The 17,476-nt window shown below is 32.3% G+C and overlaps 1 protein-coding gene across 1 annotated transcript in view; it reads right to left on the bottom strand.

The window, feature by feature from the left end:
- Positions 1-1,834: 1,834 nt before the first annotated feature.
- LOC130648771 (uncharacterized) overlaps positions 1,835-17,476 on the bottom strand; it is a 31,326-nt gene continuing 15,684 nt past the window's right edge. Inside the window, exons 2-15 of the mRNA XM_057454864.1 lie at positions 14,833-14,925; positions 14,557-14,578; positions 13,876-13,945; positions 9,667-9,776; positions 8,901-9,110; positions 7,828-7,924; positions 6,696-6,837; positions 6,127-6,243; positions 5,828-5,907; positions 5,378-5,542; positions 4,153-4,231; positions 4,029-4,078; positions 2,525-2,601; positions 1,835-2,422 (exon numbers count right to left, since the gene is read on the bottom strand). Coding sequence (XP_057310847.1) covers positions 2,542-2,601; positions 4,029-4,078; positions 4,153-4,231; positions 5,378-5,542; positions 5,828-5,907; positions 6,127-6,243; positions 6,696-6,837; positions 7,828-7,924; positions 8,901-9,110; positions 9,667-9,776; positions 13,876-13,945; positions 14,557-14,578; positions 14,833-14,905 — 1,275 coding nt within the window. The 5' untranslated portion in view covers positions 14,906-14,925 and the 3' untranslated portion in view covers positions 1,835-2,422; positions 2,525-2,541. The remainder of the gene's footprint in view (positions 2,423-2,524; positions 2,602-4,028; positions 4,079-4,152; positions 4,232-5,377; positions 5,543-5,827; positions 5,908-6,126; positions 6,244-6,695; positions 6,838-7,827; positions 7,925-8,900; positions 9,111-9,666; positions 9,777-13,875; positions 13,946-14,556; positions 14,579-14,832; positions 14,926-17,476) is intronic.

Here is a 17,476-nt window from a genome sequence, read left to right as displayed (position 1 = left end):
AGTCGAAAGAGCTTGCCGCTGGAAATGTAAACAACGGAATTCATCTATTCTATTTACTAAAAAACTGCTACTAAATTCGCGACCTGGTACCGAAGTGTGAAAAGGTCGGCGTGTCTGTGCAAACCGTGAAAAGATGGTGTTAAATATATTGTTGCTGAGTAGAGAGGCCGCGATTAAAAGGAATTACTTTTCTGAAAGAAAATATTTATGTAATTCACACCTTTCTGGTCTTTCAATCTTTCAACTGTAATCACTTTCAGAATAGAAACTCTCTCTCTTGGTGATGATTTTTAAGATTACGAAGAACCACAATCAGTGAGCTATTTTGTGCGTTATTGACAATAAAAAGCACCTGTTTCAGTGAAATAGGTTTTAATCTCTTAAAAAGATACAGAAATTAAAATAAGCGGAAGCAGATTCTGTTTTGAGTTTTTTCTACGGTGGAGAACACATAGTTGAGCATAATAGAGCGTCGTGAAAGGGTTAACTTTTTGAATAAAATAAAATTATCAATCTGGAAATTATCAAAGACTATACAAGATGCAGTCTGCTGATACAGTACGTAATAGCCCCGTTATAAACACAAAGAATACTGTGGTTTTATTATTCTTTTCGCTTGTAGTAATCGCGATGATCATGTATCGCTATTCAATAATGGAATTGGGAAACGGTACCGATTTACGGATTTATTTTGGTTCGGCAGATATTACGATACACTTGGATCGGGACTTATTTAAAGAAGAAAAATCATCAAAGAACAAAGAGATTCTAATTGTACTTTGGTCGAAACGATACAAGAACGATATTTCACTAAACGATAAAATCGATCGATCGTGTAAACAGAACTATCGTTTATCGCGTGATATTTCCGAAGCCTTGAATGCCGATGCACTACTTATACATATTGAAGAAGACGGCCTATTACCCGGAAGTTATCGGAATATTACATGGATTTTGCATATTACTGGTTCACCAAATGAGTATACTAGATTAAGAGACAAAGCTTTCATGAACCAATTCCAATATTCCATTGGTTCAAGTATACAGTTTGATTTTTACAAACCACTCTCAGAACATCCTGTTCCGAATGTGGTCTTAAACAATTCAATTTACGAAGAGGTTTTTCATGGTAAATCTGACCATGCTTTAGCCTACTTTACTTCCTGTAACAAAACAATGGTTAAATTTATCCAATCTACTCAATCATTTTATAACATTACTATGATAAATATATGCCCCAAAATTAGTATTCTGCGGAATAGGTTTGGTCAAATTAACAAAACCAGATTAGACCAACTTATAAACAAGACAAGTAATTTTAAATATTACCTAGTAGTAACAGAATCATGTTCAGACATACTAGATGAAAATATGCTAGCAGTCTTGAAAACTGGTGGACATATTATTTATTTTGGTAATCAAAAATCATTCGGTAATATACCACGCATATGGAGAAAACATGTAACCAATGGCAATCATTTTCAAACAGCACAACAACTTGGTGAATTTATGCAACAAAATAAAACGCAGCATAATGGTAGCGAAGTTGTGAGTCGTGAAAATAATAACGTGGATGTATGGTGTAACGTCAGCACGACACTGATGAGGGAAAGAATTTCTCATAAAGAGAAATCGCACATACTTCCCATCCGCTGCTGATTATAAAACCTTAATATTTTAAAAAATAGTCTAAACAAGGAATGCGACTTTTTTCACGTTTGGAATGCAAAACTCTTGAATACCAGTCCTAAGATTATATAACGCATGTGCAACAATATCCGAAGTACCCTTATCAACAGTCTTTGTTTTTAACACATTCGTCGACGACATAAGATAAAGTATAAAAATATTGTATTCTTGTTACATTACACTAAAATTTTATAAGATAAATAACTATTAGTTTTATAAACTTATTTTGTTCGTAAAAGTTACAGCAAACTTAAGTATTCACAGGTTGAAATGAAAAAATAACATCCATAGAGAAGCATTCAAATCTTATGGCCCATAAAAAGTAGGAAATCAGATCTGAAATAATTCCATATTTTTTTATAAATATGCTAAAACTCTTGCTTTTTATAGCATTAATGTCACTGAAATGGCTCAAAACTTTTTTGAGTACACACAACCTTTTGAGTAATACATCTGCTTTAAGAATAACCATATTCAAATGGTCTAGGATTAAAAAAATAGATGTTATGTCCCGTATATCACATAAAGCCGTATGATATAAATATAATCCTAAAAAACTCGTTTGTTAAAACGTCGTATCTTTCTTGCTTCATAGAGTTTACAGTTGATTCAAACTTTTTCGGTTGAAGTAAAAATATCCTAATGTTAAATATATTCCCGAAATTCGTTCTTTTTCGCATCGTGAAGCTATTGTGCAGTTATTCCAAACCAAATTGAATATAATTCCAAAAACCTAAAACATTATATTTTAGTAAACAACAAAGCATCATTGGGGCGTTTTCACTTTTCATTTGCGAAATGTATGAAGCAGAATTTGTTAAATCATGAAAATCACCTCTTTTTAACTCGCTATCACAGTTTTAACTCGCCATCACACAACTCAGGAACAATCATTCGCGCCAGTTCTGCTACCTAAAATAAAACGGAAATTTGTTTTTTCAAATATACTTTAGTTTAGCTCCTTCGGGCTACAAAGTTCTGCGGTTTAGCCTTAAATTTTTGCATTTTGCGGCAAAAAAATTCGGGGGGGGGGGGGGGTGACAGTTTTCGCGGTTAACAGTTTGCGATGGTACCAATGTTTTCATCTTATTCCGACTAGTTTTCATGGAGTTTGTGTAATGGCAGTGAAATCATTTCTAAATATGACATTTTTCGGTGAAAAACCTTTGACCTAACTTTTTGCGTCAATAAATTTCGTGCATTTTGTGAAAACAACGCGAAACTTTCTTCTGCAAACACTTTCGTTACTTCAAGTAATTAATCGCGTGTTCATGAGCTGCTTTTTCCTTTCCGATTCGTCTCGCGTTCAAATTTAAAAGAGCTAAATGCGACAAAAAAGTACATCGGTCTAGAGGGTTAACCAGGTTGGTCATTATTCTTATTTCTTTATGTTATAAACAATGGGTGTTTTGTTTTAGACCAATATTCTTATAAAGCATATTCTTATAAAAGAAAAAAGATGTATTTAATTTGGTGTACGTCAATTCTTTACCTAGAATACAGAATAAGAAAAAAAAATTTTTTTATAAGAAACACAATTTTCCAACAATCTTTTCCAAAATCTATAGAATATTCTCTATTTCAGATATGGATAAACTTTTCCGATCAAGTTTTGTACGATGGTCCCTAATGAGTCACTTCTTTTCTAATTTAAAAACACTTCTCTTCTATGATTCATACATTTCTCTTCTGCATTTTGACACTTCTCTTTTGCACTGAACACTTCTCTTCATGAGGCTCCAAACTTTTTCTTCACATATAAATTGAAAAATCTGATCCGCTATTTTCCACCTATGGCCTGTATTTTTTCCACGATTATTTTACCAGGTCAGTACCTGAGTAGTCAACATAATAAATGACAAAATGGCTACCAGAGTCCTCGAAATCCTAATAGTTTCCACCAAACAAACTACATGCTTTTTCCTTTATAAGAACATACTTCTAAGAATATTAGGCTGGAATTTTAACTTAAAATTAATAGGGCTATTGTTTGGAACAAGGGGAAAATAATAATAATGAACAGACTGGTTAATTTACCTAATGCTAAAAAAGCATGTAAACTAATACATAAATATTTTGGCGAGTTATAATTACTATGAACAATAACCTTTTTTTTTAACCGGGAACCGAAATGTCATTTACTCAAAACACGTAACAAAATCCAGCTCGATCAATATTACGGGCCCGAATTGAGTCCGGGAATATAAGAAAAGATTTCGGAAAAATGAAGAGAAGTGTTTCTGAGTATGAGAAGAAGTGTTTGTATTAAGGGGACCGTCGCAGTTTTGTAAGTTTCGCGGGGGAGTACACAAAAGGCAGTCTATAAGTCCAATCTTTACCTGGTCACTTTTACTTGCAAAATTCTTTAAAGCAGCCATACCATATTCCCCTAGGATGTGAGTAAAAAAATGAATAAATTCTCAACAACAAATATAACAAACAGACGATAAATGAACAGCTTACTAGCTTTCGTATTTTTTTCTAAATCACTAATGATGTGGAGGAGAGCTGATGATAATTCGAACGTGTGATCATCATTGATCTAAAAACATAAACATTGTTGTACGAGCTACAGTGGTACTGCTTGTTGCTCATTTTAAGTGATGCGCTGTTAAAGTTTTGAGTACCTTGCTACTTTGGTACGTGTTTCAAAAAACGTTAGTATAATTTAACGAAGGAACTGGTCTGTTAATACAATCTTCACTGGATAACTCTCACTAATATAATTTCCACTGAATAAGCGTAGCCTTATCTTGTATAGGACAGGGCTAATAACCAATAAGTGAGTCGAAATGATAATTAACTGAGGGTATTTAACAAGAAATTTGTGAGGGGTATATCCGGACAGGGGGGGCGGGGGGACAGAGGTCGTAGGCAAGGATTATTCACAAAGAAAATATTTAGGGTAAGATATTCTACGTCAGAATGGTTTTAGTTATATTAAAAGGCGATTAAAGGTCTCAATGTTTCATATGCCGGATTTTTCGAACTTTCATTTTTCGAATTTCCCGGTTTTTCGAATGATAAACTAAGAAATTAAAAAAAAAAATTTTTCCCTTTTTTGCGAGAGCATGGCTGTGATTACGATAATGATAAAAGGATACTAGATACTGGTATAAATGTTATGTTTTTTTAGTTCTAAAATAAGTATATTAAATCCGAAGATCCACTGCTAGTCTTAGCTAACTTGTTATTTTACTTTGGAAAGAACAGTGGGATTACAAGCTATCTTTTAAAACAGATAATCATGCTAACACACATTTAATATTTTTAATATTTTACCACACAATTAATATTTTCAAAGATTTTCAGTCAACCCTTAAATTCCCGAACTACAAATTTTTGGATCTGTTTTTCTTAGTCCCTCGTGAGTTCTAAAAATCGGGATACCACTGTAGTCCAGTGACCAGTTATCCCGGGTGGACGGTTATTTAGGGTGGGGAGTTATCCCGACTAGGCAGTTATCGAGAGTGGGAGGTTGCACTGTCTCTATGCTGGGTGGTATGCTGGATTTGCATAAAAACTTGTTTAGATATCACCTGGGTAGTCAACCAGGAGGATAGAGAATATCTCTATGGATGCACACCACAACACTCAAATAAAATAAAGGCAAAGTGCCTCGAGGGTTCGACTCACTGGATGCGTGCAACACAAACCAAAGACACGAAAGAATGGACGAGCTACTCACATTCACTACTGATAATGAGTAAGCAAGACAACAGCCAGCTTCACGAATCAGAGGACCTGGGCCATCGAGTATACTTGAAATTGTTATCGTAACCAGAGTTCGCAACATCGTTTCGATAGCTAGCAAATGATTACGGAGTTCGTAAACACTTAGCAGGTTCGTAAGCTAAAAACAAATTTATTAAAGACAAATGCTAGTTTCAATATAAAGATATAATTCACACAGTAGATACCCAACATTAAGCATTTTGTGTGTATTTGCGCGTGCAAAGAAGAAGAGCCTTTCTTGTACGTGTACGAAGTAGCCATGCGAGTTCACAATTTTTTTTTTGCGTGTGCGAAGTAGCCATGCGAATTAACAACTTTTCTTTCGCGTGTACGAAGTAGCCAGGCAAGTCATAACTTTTGAAACCTTTTAAAAATCAATTTTAAAATTTAACGGCTAACTTACGAATTCTACACGAAGTAACTTGATTTCGTTGACATGTCCCCGCTGTAACTTATTGATCACTGTAAGTATAATCTCATCGCCTGTACAAATAAGATAAAAATAATTCCACTTAATAAATAACTACAACTTTATTCCTTTGCTCGCCTAATGGACTATATGTACATATTTCTGCGGTTAAAAGTCCTTTCTAAAATCATATGACAATTTCAAAACAGGGTTTTCAGAATCCTCTCATGGGGAGGAAATGGATGCACAGAGCCTTAATATCGTGCTTAGCATATATATTATCTCATCCCAACCTTCTGCGTATTTGAACACTTTCGGCAGATGAAGCGCAGTGGCTTTTAACACAGTAAGCAATGATTTGAATGCTTCCACATTTCCGTTGACACTTTCAAGTTCTTTGCACATGCAACCTGAAAGAAAAAAAAAACTTGACTCTTAAAGAAACGAAACTCAAAAATATAAGGATTTTAAAACTTACCTCACAAGCTTACAAGATTTTGAAAAGCCCTTACGAATCTTTATACTTTTTGAAAAAGTATTGACCGGTTTCTGAGATTCAGGTGTTAAAATTTAGGCTAATCATGCGGATTTATGATAAAAAATTTAGATGCTGAGAAACAATTTGCAGATTCAAAAATCTTAACCACCGATCAAAATTCTTTCAAAAAAAAAAAAAAAAAAAAAAGATTTATAATTTTTTTTAGCTTTCTCATATGAAACCATTTTTTTTTTTTTACGAAGGCAAGCTTTAAAAGTATTTTATAAAACTTCGAGCAATTCGCGGAAGGAGATTCTAGGAAATCTAGCCACTCTTAAAAAAGGACCTCTTTCTGTTTTAAAAAATAGTAAGAACAAAACCCACCCAAACTTTCTGTTATGTCTTTTCGCAAGTCGTCTTCATTTCCAAAGTCAAATTCCACTTCTTCTAAAACACATCTCAGCTTGTCGAGATTTTTTGCGTATTTTTCGAAATTTTGTTTCAGTTGGTTGATGCATTTCGTGAGCTGAAAACAGAAGAATAAAAACACTTAATGTTGCAATACATTCGGATCGTTTTTGCTGAAAGACGGAAACAACGTTTGAAACATATATTCTAGCTTCGCTGCTTTTAAGATATCGCATGTTTGTTGTTGATGTTGTTGTTTTCTTCAAAGAGAAGGGCTATCACTATGAATTATTTTGAGCTATATTAACGAACGTTCGTCAGTTGTAAATTTTCCGTGATAAGGTATTCTCCCATCTAACATATCATACCCAGGCATCGCTATTTAGTGTATTCGTTAACACAAAGTGGCAAGTTCGCAACCATTTTGAACAAAATACTGTTATTAATCAGTCCGTATAAAGCAAACTCGTTTTGTGGAAAATTTTGCAAATTCAGTTTTAGGTGATGTAAAAATAACGAAAATTATGTATTACAAATTGCTGTGGATAAAAAAATTGCTACGAATTATCAGGGGGAGAGGGGGCGAGAGGTCTAATTAATAACGGGGACTAGTCAGTAATTCCACGGGGGTTTCCCGTCCTTTATACTTCCACGGAAATTGGCTTGTCCCAACGAAGTGGATAAAAATATGTCCTATTTGCTATTTGTTGTGCCCATAGTACGATGTTTTAGCGAACAAACACACACACACAGAATATAAGTATTAAATATAGCTTGTGGCAACCATATCCTGACAGAAAATCATTTTTACTTTGAGAAAGAATTTGTCGTAGTTTCAAACGTTTAAGTTTAAGTTTCAAACTTAACTGCAAGCAACATTTCACCCACTACCAGAACAAATTATTTCTACCTTTACTAAAAGTAAAACTTTGTGTTTTACTTTTAGTAGTACGACCATCCAACATTTTTACTTTGCGAAATAAGTTGTCGTAAGCAACATTTACCCACTACAGACCTCGTTATTTCTACTTTTGCCCAATCATCTACATTTAAAATTTTTGGCCATCACTATGGAATCCAAGAAAAAAATTCAAGCAAGCCATTTTACCTCGTCATCTTCAACTTTACATACAGTAGGTATCAAGCTAACATCAGGCTGCTGCGTAGTACTGTCAATCGAGTCTGAATGATTCTCCTTTCCAGAACTGAAAAAAGTGATGACACTATTATTTTTCAAATACATTTTGATGACATTGTAACCGTTAATTAAATCTTACACCATTCACATTTAACTGTTGTTTTCGTGTATCTATACCTTCATAATTTACGTAAAGAAAGTTAATGCACAACAAACGCTATACAGAGAAAACAAGATGGTAGGCTTTGCAACTAAAACCATGGACAAAAATAATGAAACAAGGACGGCTAATTTTGAATTTCGGCACACTATTTTCCTGAGACAGAAAACTCAGAGATTAAAATGTCTCGTCAATATAATACAAGGTTCTTTACATCCATCATTTTTAACTCACGTTGACATTCAACAAGAGAATATCACTGTCTGTGTTTTCCAAGGTGTAGTTAAATTCTTCAAAATGCTACATTTTTTTAGTGATTATTTTACATGCTTTCTCTTTATCGTGGCCACTCCCTGTCTAAAACGCCAGTAAAGTTCAAAAAAATGAAAAGTTTAAACTTTTTGTTAAAAAGATGTTTATCAACTGGTGCTTAAGGTATGCACCTTAAAAAACTACATTTGGGCGAATGAAAAAAAAGGGTAATTTTGTCACATTTTTAAATGTCGCAAATGGTCACTGCTCAAACATTTGTAAAGAAAAATCCGCACAAAACGTGGTTATTTTTTGCTCTCTTTCCTTGGTTTCTTCCAAATAAATATAAACACGCAAATAACATTCAGTTGTTTTAAAAAGGCAGTAATTAGATTAATAGGTAAAACCGAAACCAGAATTAAAAGAAGCGCTTAAAAATAAAAAAATTCACGAATGGCGAATGGAAAGAAACATTGCAAAAACAAAATTCTGTGAGCTCTAACGTGCAAAATGAAGCATTGCACAATTTTCGCCGAAATTTTTCAAAATCACGAATTTTTACTACCTCAAAAAATTTCGTCTTTTAAAGTAAACACAAGTTGAATTTTCAACCTTACAACAGTGTACTTACTAAGAGCTCACACCTTGTCCAGGATGATACACCTCTGGTTGGACTTGAACGCTCTCGAAAAATTGAGCAATCATGGCACCAAACGGAGTTGACATGACTTCTTGCGGTAAGTCTGTTATGTAAGATGGGATTTTCTTTCCCGTTAAAAACTGTGCTACTTCATTTGAAAACGTGTTGCAGTTGTGGTGAAACAGATGGTATTTTTCAGGTCTGTAAAAGCAAGAATTTAAAAACTACAAATACAATATCCAATGTGTGCGAAAAGGTTAATAAAAAGAAGCAATAAGGAGTAATAACAAAGAATAAGTATAATGAACTAGTCGGTAGCCCGTGAAAAAAATCCACGGGTTTGCCCGTACTTTTTATATCGCATTGTGTGCGTCTCGCTACTTGCGGTACCATTTTGCATGAGAGACAGACATATACAAGTATAATAGAGATGATAAAGAATGATTATAAATAATAATAAGAGATAATAATAAGACATGAGATAATAACTTTCTACTGTTGGATTCATGAAAAAATTTGTTCTTTTATTGGAACACATTATAACACCAAAGTACACAAATAAAGAAAAATCATAAGTATTATACCTACACCAAAGTGTTTTAACTATTGCAAATATTTTTCTTGTTTTAAAGACTGTCATTATGAATTTCAGGCATTTTTCCACTTCCCAAAGATGGGGATCCTTGATCCAATCAAAAGCTGTCATAATAAGCTAATTTCAAACTAATTAAATAACTTATTGCAAGCAAGAGTTTACCTAAAAGCTTCAGTCCCTAGTCCAGCTAAATAATCTTTAAATAATTTCTTTGTTATCGCTGTTTCACCAAGGTTAACAGTCTCATCAGGTGCACCAAGTACGGTTCCACACTACAAATGAACAAAGAAATTCTTAAAAATGCACCTAAAATATAGCAAATCTGTTTGTATTGAAGCTGCAACCATATATAACTTCAAAATGCAGTCATGAATCTCATCAAGCAAAATCAGTGAGAAAATAAGTTGGCACATGACTGCAAATTTTAAATTCCATCGCCTTCTACATTAGATTTACACAATTTGAACAAGTCAACGTTTACATTGGCGTAATGATGCTCTATGCTAACTTCGAAAAAATGCACAAAAATTTTATTACTGATTGTAGATTCAATGATTAAAAGAAATTATGTTTAAAAGGACATATTAAGAAGGTCCATGATTTGATGATTCTGAAGAAAAATACAGGAATTTTTACTTTCACAGATTGTACATCATCAACACTTACAAATGATTTGATGTTCTGATCAAACACTACCCCAAAGAAATTTCCCTGCAAACCTCACTTTCAAACAGACGTGTTTTCTACAGAAAGTTGTTAAGTACAAAATGGTTTCTTAATTTGCTATCAATTTCTTGCATCCTCTTATGTTGATCACACCTAAAATTCAATAACTGGAAGATGTTTAGTCATAATTCTTCCGCATGTGTTGTTGTTAAGGAATTATTTTGTTTATGCAAAAGACCAAATGCAACACCATTGTCAGCCTCATTACTAACTAACTATAAGTAGCTGGAATTGGGTAATCTATGCTCTATATTATGTGTTGGAAATACCCGGTGACATATATTACACGTCAAACAGTTCAGCATAATTAGAATTAACTAGAATAATTATGAGTAACTAGAAAAAGATTAATTAAAAGTTTATTTTAATGTGTCTTTAATTTTCGTGGTAATGGGTTTTAATGATGGTGGGTATAATGAACTGCCCCTTTGCTGACTTCTACACATAACAAGTAGAAGCTATTTATTAAGTCTCTTTGATTCATCCTAGCCACAAAATTATAATTGCAAATCTATTCCTCAAATTTTATGTTTTCAGCAAAATTAGTAATTTATTATAATTAGTTGTCATGACAACGACATATTTATTTCTGCACATTATAGAGGTCATAGGTTCTAGTTGTCACTGGAAATAGTAAAAAAAAACTTATTGACCTTGGTCATGAAGAGCTATTAACCCTGCTTTCTAATTACTGTGTATTCTTTATAAGACAGTCAGCAGAATTAAAAAGCAAAAGAAGTCAGTGCATTGAATAACTTCTTCGGCTAATTTTAGAGTTCTGTGAAATTTTGTGTTACTTTCAAGGATTGTATTGAAAAAAACGTATTGGCTTGAATAACATGTTGAGGGCCGTAAGCACATGTTTGAGGGTTATTATTTGCCAAATATTTCAGTACACGAAAAAAATATTATTATTTGATCTTACTTGGAAATGACACTCGAATGGAAACAATTTATACAAAACATCAATCTGATTAATTGTTTGCTTTAACGTTACAGTTGGGTTTAATGTTTAGCATGCACTTTTTGATTTGTGAGTTGCCTTAAAACTTGACTTTTCAATAATGAAGCTGTTTTTTAACCTTCTAATAGAAAAACATTTTTAATTTTTAACCAGATTTAAATAAACACTATTAAAAATAACTTCACTGTTAAAATATGACTCCCGTCATGACTATATTTGATAAGTGTGCAATGTTATTTTTCTTGGTGGTATTTTTATTATCCGACCCAAAATTTGATCACTTTTGCAAAACAAAAAGTTTAAGAATTTTTTTTTTTTTTGATTAGGATTGCATGGTTATCAATCTATCCAAAAAAATGGTTCAGCCATATTAAACACTTATATTTATATCCTTGGAAGCCTTGTATAACCCTAAAACCTCAGACAGAAGGATTCTCTTATGGGCCATTTCCTGCGATAAAAAATGTTAAAAAAAACGTTTGTAATAACTAATCCTGTCACAACACAAATTTGACATGTTTTTAATAGATGGTAGGCCAAAAGATTAAAAAATATATATGATTTTATTACTTTGGGTTAAGTTTGTTTAGTTCATTATTAATTCTTCTGACTTTTATAGTCAAATTTATGTTGCACATGGTAATATGCAGTGATATACCCCTGATTTAAATGGAAAGCATACATGGGTTAGGTGATATATCTGTCAAAAACAAAACAAAAACGATGAGGGATTCCAAGGTGATATATTTATAAGTGTTACGTAGAGCTAAATCATTTTTCGGGACGGATTGGTAGCTGAAACATGTTAAATCATGAAATCAATGTAAAAAGAAAAGTAAAAAGAAATCTTTGCGAACCAACAAAAAGCAAATTTTAACCAGTTTGGAGAAAATTATTTTGTGGCAGGATATTTTTTTTGTGCAAGCTCATAAAGAAAGAAATGTGATATTATTGTATGAATTCAATATATTCCAAAACAATTACAAGTATTTGTGTTATGCTTTCACAAATTCTATCTTTCAGCAAGCATTGTTCACAGCTGATCTTATTTCAAAGAGCCCTCTGATAATGAACCTGATAAAATTCCATTAAAGATGTAAGGAATTAAATATATAATACAATAAAAATTCAAGAAATTTTTAACAATCTATTCATATTAATCTTATATATTTTTATTCTGTCATTAAAAATTCTTTTAATCAGAAGCGCTTAAAGTTTAATTTAGAATTTTAAATTGTAAACAATGAATAAACAAAAAAATCCCTAAAAACGAATTGTATAATAATAATCCTGCATAGAATCTTTTTTCTTACATAGCTTTGTGATAATTTCCATAAGGATAAGTCACTTCTTAAGTGCATTGGATTGAGAATTAGGAGTCCTATAAATAATCTCCAGAAGTAATTACAAAACAAAAAGAACACAGAATATAAGTAGCAGCTTATTGACCTATTCATCCTGCAAAAAATTGCCAACATAGAAAAAACAAAAAGGCAGCAAAAGAAAAAATATTACGTAAATTTCTAGTCATGACACAGTGTTTTTTTCTCCTTACATTCAATCAACCTTCAGCATGCCGAAAATGTGTTAAAAATGCTATATGATCATGTAAACATATTTATTTTGTTCAGTTTTTGTTTTGAAAGAAACCTGCACTGTTTATGAGGGCAATGACAGATGTGCATGGATTAACATTTGTAAGCTATTGCATTCCACAAAACTCAATTTATTTTTAGTTTGGCAAATAATTTCAAACGTGGATTGACCAGAAGTTTTCATTTTGGTTAGCAATGACTAAAACCTTATATTCTATGAAATTTAAACATATTTAGTAAAAGCCTTGAATAAATATTGCAGGAAAATTTTGATGATGGAACAAACTCTTATTGTAAAAAAATACAAAAAATTCTATCTGTATTCTAACAAAGCTGTTAGACGATAAAAGTCAAAAAATTTCGCCTATGTGGACAAAATAATTAGTTTCAAAATTGAACAACAGTAGGCTTCCTTATTTAAAATTTTGAAATTTAATTACCTTTCATGGAACAGGATCAATTATTAAAACTTAATCATCATAAATAAATGTTTTAAATTACTTAGAAGTTGAATAATTGGAGCTATTTCAATATGAAAGTGTAATTATTAAAAGTTTACGAAATTCACAAATTCCAAAAAAGAAAGTTCAAATGATCAGCACAAATATCTTGCACTTTTCTTTTCAAGTCAAAAAGGTTGCTAAATTTTAATTCATTTGCGCTTCCTCTGCACGTCCACACATGACAAGAAACATACACAAACAAAAACATGTTAAATTATTATCAGTATATGAAAACCATAAAATGAGTTTAACACCTGAACTTTAACAACACAGAGATTAATTGTTTTTTCCACAAAGATGGCATAATCATAAACTGTCAAGTATCTGTCCTCCCTAATGTAACGTCAGGAATTACTAAAACCTCATTGTTTATCAACATGTCATCCAAGCAATCACGAAATGTAATAGATTACACATTTTTAAGTCAAGGAGTCATTTTTCAACCCTTCAAAGAGCCATTTTTCACATTTTCAACTCGAAGAACAACCTCCTAACCAATAAATGAAAATATAGACATAAGTGAAAAGTTTGCATAGTCCTTGTGAAGGATTGTGATATCAAGATTAGAAAAACAGAAACTTACTGGGGTGCAATGAGTGATGCCTTGTCCACCATAGAAATACTCCTTATCAAAACAAACAATAGATGTATGCCTATATAGAAAGGTTTTTATTTATAAACAAGGAATTTCACATCAGCAACTTGATTAAAAAAAAAACACTTATATACCTTATATTGAGTTCTACACTGATTAAAACGTGAAGAACTATATGTTTCCCTGCGGTAAAGACCTATTATTTCTTTGGTTTTAAGCCTAATCTCCATTAGGCAATTTTTGGTCGCTCTACTTGCTAATAATCAGATATGGGCATGCTTATGAGCTTTGTTTAAGAAGAATTGTGTTATATTGCGTATCATTGAGATCTCGAGAGTTAAATCAAGTTTTACTTTTTCGCCAAACTCTGGCAGTTTTGACATCAATGACCTTTAAAGCCAATGCTACTGAAGGAATACAATAAAGGTCAAAATCGGCCTTTTAATCACACTAGTATTAATGGCAATTCTGATTCCATGAAATTCACCTGTGCATAGTGTGTTTTAAAATTTACAATTCTGTTGCCTCAATGGAGAAGTCGCCTGTTTCCTTGATCACTGGCAATTAGAATGACCAGTAATCGGCTAATGGAGATGACCATAAAAAGTATCACAAAAATCTAAACCTGTTATCTTATACGCATAATGCTTTTTGTAAAACTATACTTACCAAACACCATCAATCTGTTTACCTAAAAGCAATTTAAAAACATTTAAAACTATAAAAAAAATTGTCAGCTGTGTTCAGTGGTAAATATTTAGGGTCCTGTTTATTCTTAACATGACATCCATGGGGCTACAAATGTTTAAAGTTTAACAAAGTTATTGCCTCAGTCTTGGGAATCAAATTACTAGCAGGTAGTATCCAACAATGCTGAAAATTACTGAATTTAACATGGAAGAAGAAGTAAGTGCCTGACTGAAACAATATAATAAAGATACATACCCACTAAAGGAAGAGATAACTGGCGTGCCATGCCCTTTGAAATATCATATATGTAGAGACTGACTTTTGCCATAGCGGTGTTCTTTTCTTAATCTAAAAGAATAACCAAACACCTTTTGTTGTGATATAACTTCTTGTTGAAAACTTAAAAAAGATAAATTCCTTCCTCTGTGAATTTACATTAGCATTAGCATTGCCAACCCGAAAGTCAAACTGCATTGATTCAAAAACAGCCTTTTTTTGTTGCCTTAAATGTATGCTACGGTCGACATGCTAAGAAAAGATTATTTGTAACAACAGCAGAACCGACCTTGTTTCACAGGATGTGGAAAAATTATTTCACTTTGACGGATTAGCTCCAGAATGTTTGTTATCACCTACCTACAAGAGGCTAACAATCCGTACATTGCTACATAGGTACTATGGTATATACACAAAGTTTCCTGTAATTATGCCTTCAAAGAATGAACACACCAGTGCCGCTGAATAGGAAAAAAAATGTCTCCAAAAGATATTAGTCGATATAAATTGATCAGATCCCCAGAGTAAAGAAAAATGTAACGTGCGACCCCTGAAGTGCCCGTAAATCATCTTTGCCAACCTCATACCTGTTGTAGGTTAGCAAAATTTTGCCAAACTAGACAATGTGATTAACATAACGCTATGCAACAGGGATTTGCCAGGTGCTGTATGTATGTAAATACATACAGAAATTGATCAAATTTATACAGTTAGCATTTAAAACAAGTTCAAATCTTAATGGTTATACACAAATATCAAACATGAGCATTAACATTCAAATGATAAAATTTGGGGAAGTTAAGGGCTGTTGTCTAGCAACATAATTCTCTCACACATATATTAACTGAAATTTGTAATTAAAAACATCCGTTCTCAGGTTATTGTTTATCTATAAGAAACTAATAAATGTTAATAAAATGTGAAAAACCATATTTTTCAATCAATTTTGAAAACAGAGTTTTGCCACATGTGGGACCAGATTTGTAGATAGTACAGATCATTATTTACAAATTCTTACATTTCATTCAATTTATAGAAAAATGCATGAAGTTATAAAAATTGATTTTGATGAAAAATAGTTTTTGAAACTATTTTTGGTATACTTCATGAAAAATCTTTAAAAACTGTTAGAACAAAGGCATTTTGTAATTTTAGCTCTTAAAAATTTGGAAAGTAAAGGATATATGGTATACCTTTAAAGCATGATTTTTTGAAGTATGATTTTTTTCAGAATTGGTAAATTAAAGTATATTTATACATACTTCACTTAAATACTTTTTTAAATCCCTATGAAATGGTATAAAAATAATTTTAAAATTTTTTACTTATAATAAATTTTATTTGGTGAAGAGGTGAATGAGTATACAATGGAAATTAAACCTTTTTTTTTTCTAAAAAAACAATTTCGACTGCAAGAAGTTATTTTTTGTGTTTTACTAAGAGAGGAGTTAAACGTCCCCCACCATAACTTAGAGTTTAAAGGGGTGATTTTATAAGTCCTGTGACAAGCCACATATATGGCCTCACTTTAAAAAACACCTAGTCTGGTCTGTGAATGGTTGGCATTAGGAAAAGCAACTGGCTGTAAAACAACAACAAAACTTTTGACGTGAAAGCAGGTCATCAAAGAAACTGCGTAAACCGGACTGGAACTCTGAGGAATAAACACGTTGTGTTGTCAGGTGTGAACATTGTCAGACTTTTACCCGGCTATCACATTACAAGGTAGTTAAAACTAGGTTGAGGATGGTTAAGGAAAATGTTGGTAAAATAGTACTTGAAGTACTTGAATTGTTAGAATGTTGACTGGTTGATATGTGTTATGTTTATTAAGTCAGGAGGAAAGGAGACTCAGTAAGATGCTACAAAGTTGAGAGGGCAGTCTAAGCTTTTTTAGGTTTATAATGATGGATAAAGATGTTGGCAAATTCGTTGCAGAGAATACATGTTATGCGTGTGAAATTGGGTAAGAAAGTGTAGAAACTAGATAGTTTCTTGGGGTTAAGTCCAGAGGTACACTGTGAAAATTTTGGCATTCCACATATTCATTGCATTAGATCAAAAGTAATAGCTGTGTTTTATTTACATAATTACAGTCTTATTCTCACTTTATTATTTTAACTAAAATTTAAGTTTTTGTAAAAAAATCTATATTCAATTATTCATTTTCATTATTGAAAATGAAATAATTTAATTTTAATTTAATTTATTTAATGAACCAATTTATGAATCCTCTCCACGACTGTTTAAAAAATAATCGTTTAAATTCTTATATTTTACTAGTCGATAAGGCCCGTGGAAAAATCCACTAAGGCAGGATAAAAATTTTGATGACGTCAGCAACTCATCCACTAAAAAAAATTTAGAATTTTGTTTTCACATTGCCTCTATTGTGGAGAGCTTAAAGCCCTGATCAGGAAAATGTATATGATCATGTGCTTTTGATGAGCGGTTATTGAGATAGGAGGGTTTAAAAATTTTGCTGACGTCAGGAATGACCCGTGAAGACAAAAAAATTTTTTTGACAGATTTGTATTCCTTCATTGTATAGATCTTGAAACGCTGATCAAGAAAATGTATAGGATCATGTACTTGTGACAAACGGTTGCAGAGATATTAGGGT

The sequence above is a fragment of the Hydractinia symbiolongicarpus genome, chromosome 7 (assembly GCF_029227915.1).
Source record: "Hydractinia symbiolongicarpus strain clone_291-10 chromosome 7, HSymV2.1, whole genome shotgun sequence".
NCBI classification, from domain to species: Eukaryota; Metazoa; Cnidaria; class Hydrozoa; order Anthoathecata; family Hydractiniidae; genus Hydractinia; species Hydractinia symbiolongicarpus.
This window is presented reverse-complemented; position numbering and strand designations above follow the sequence as displayed.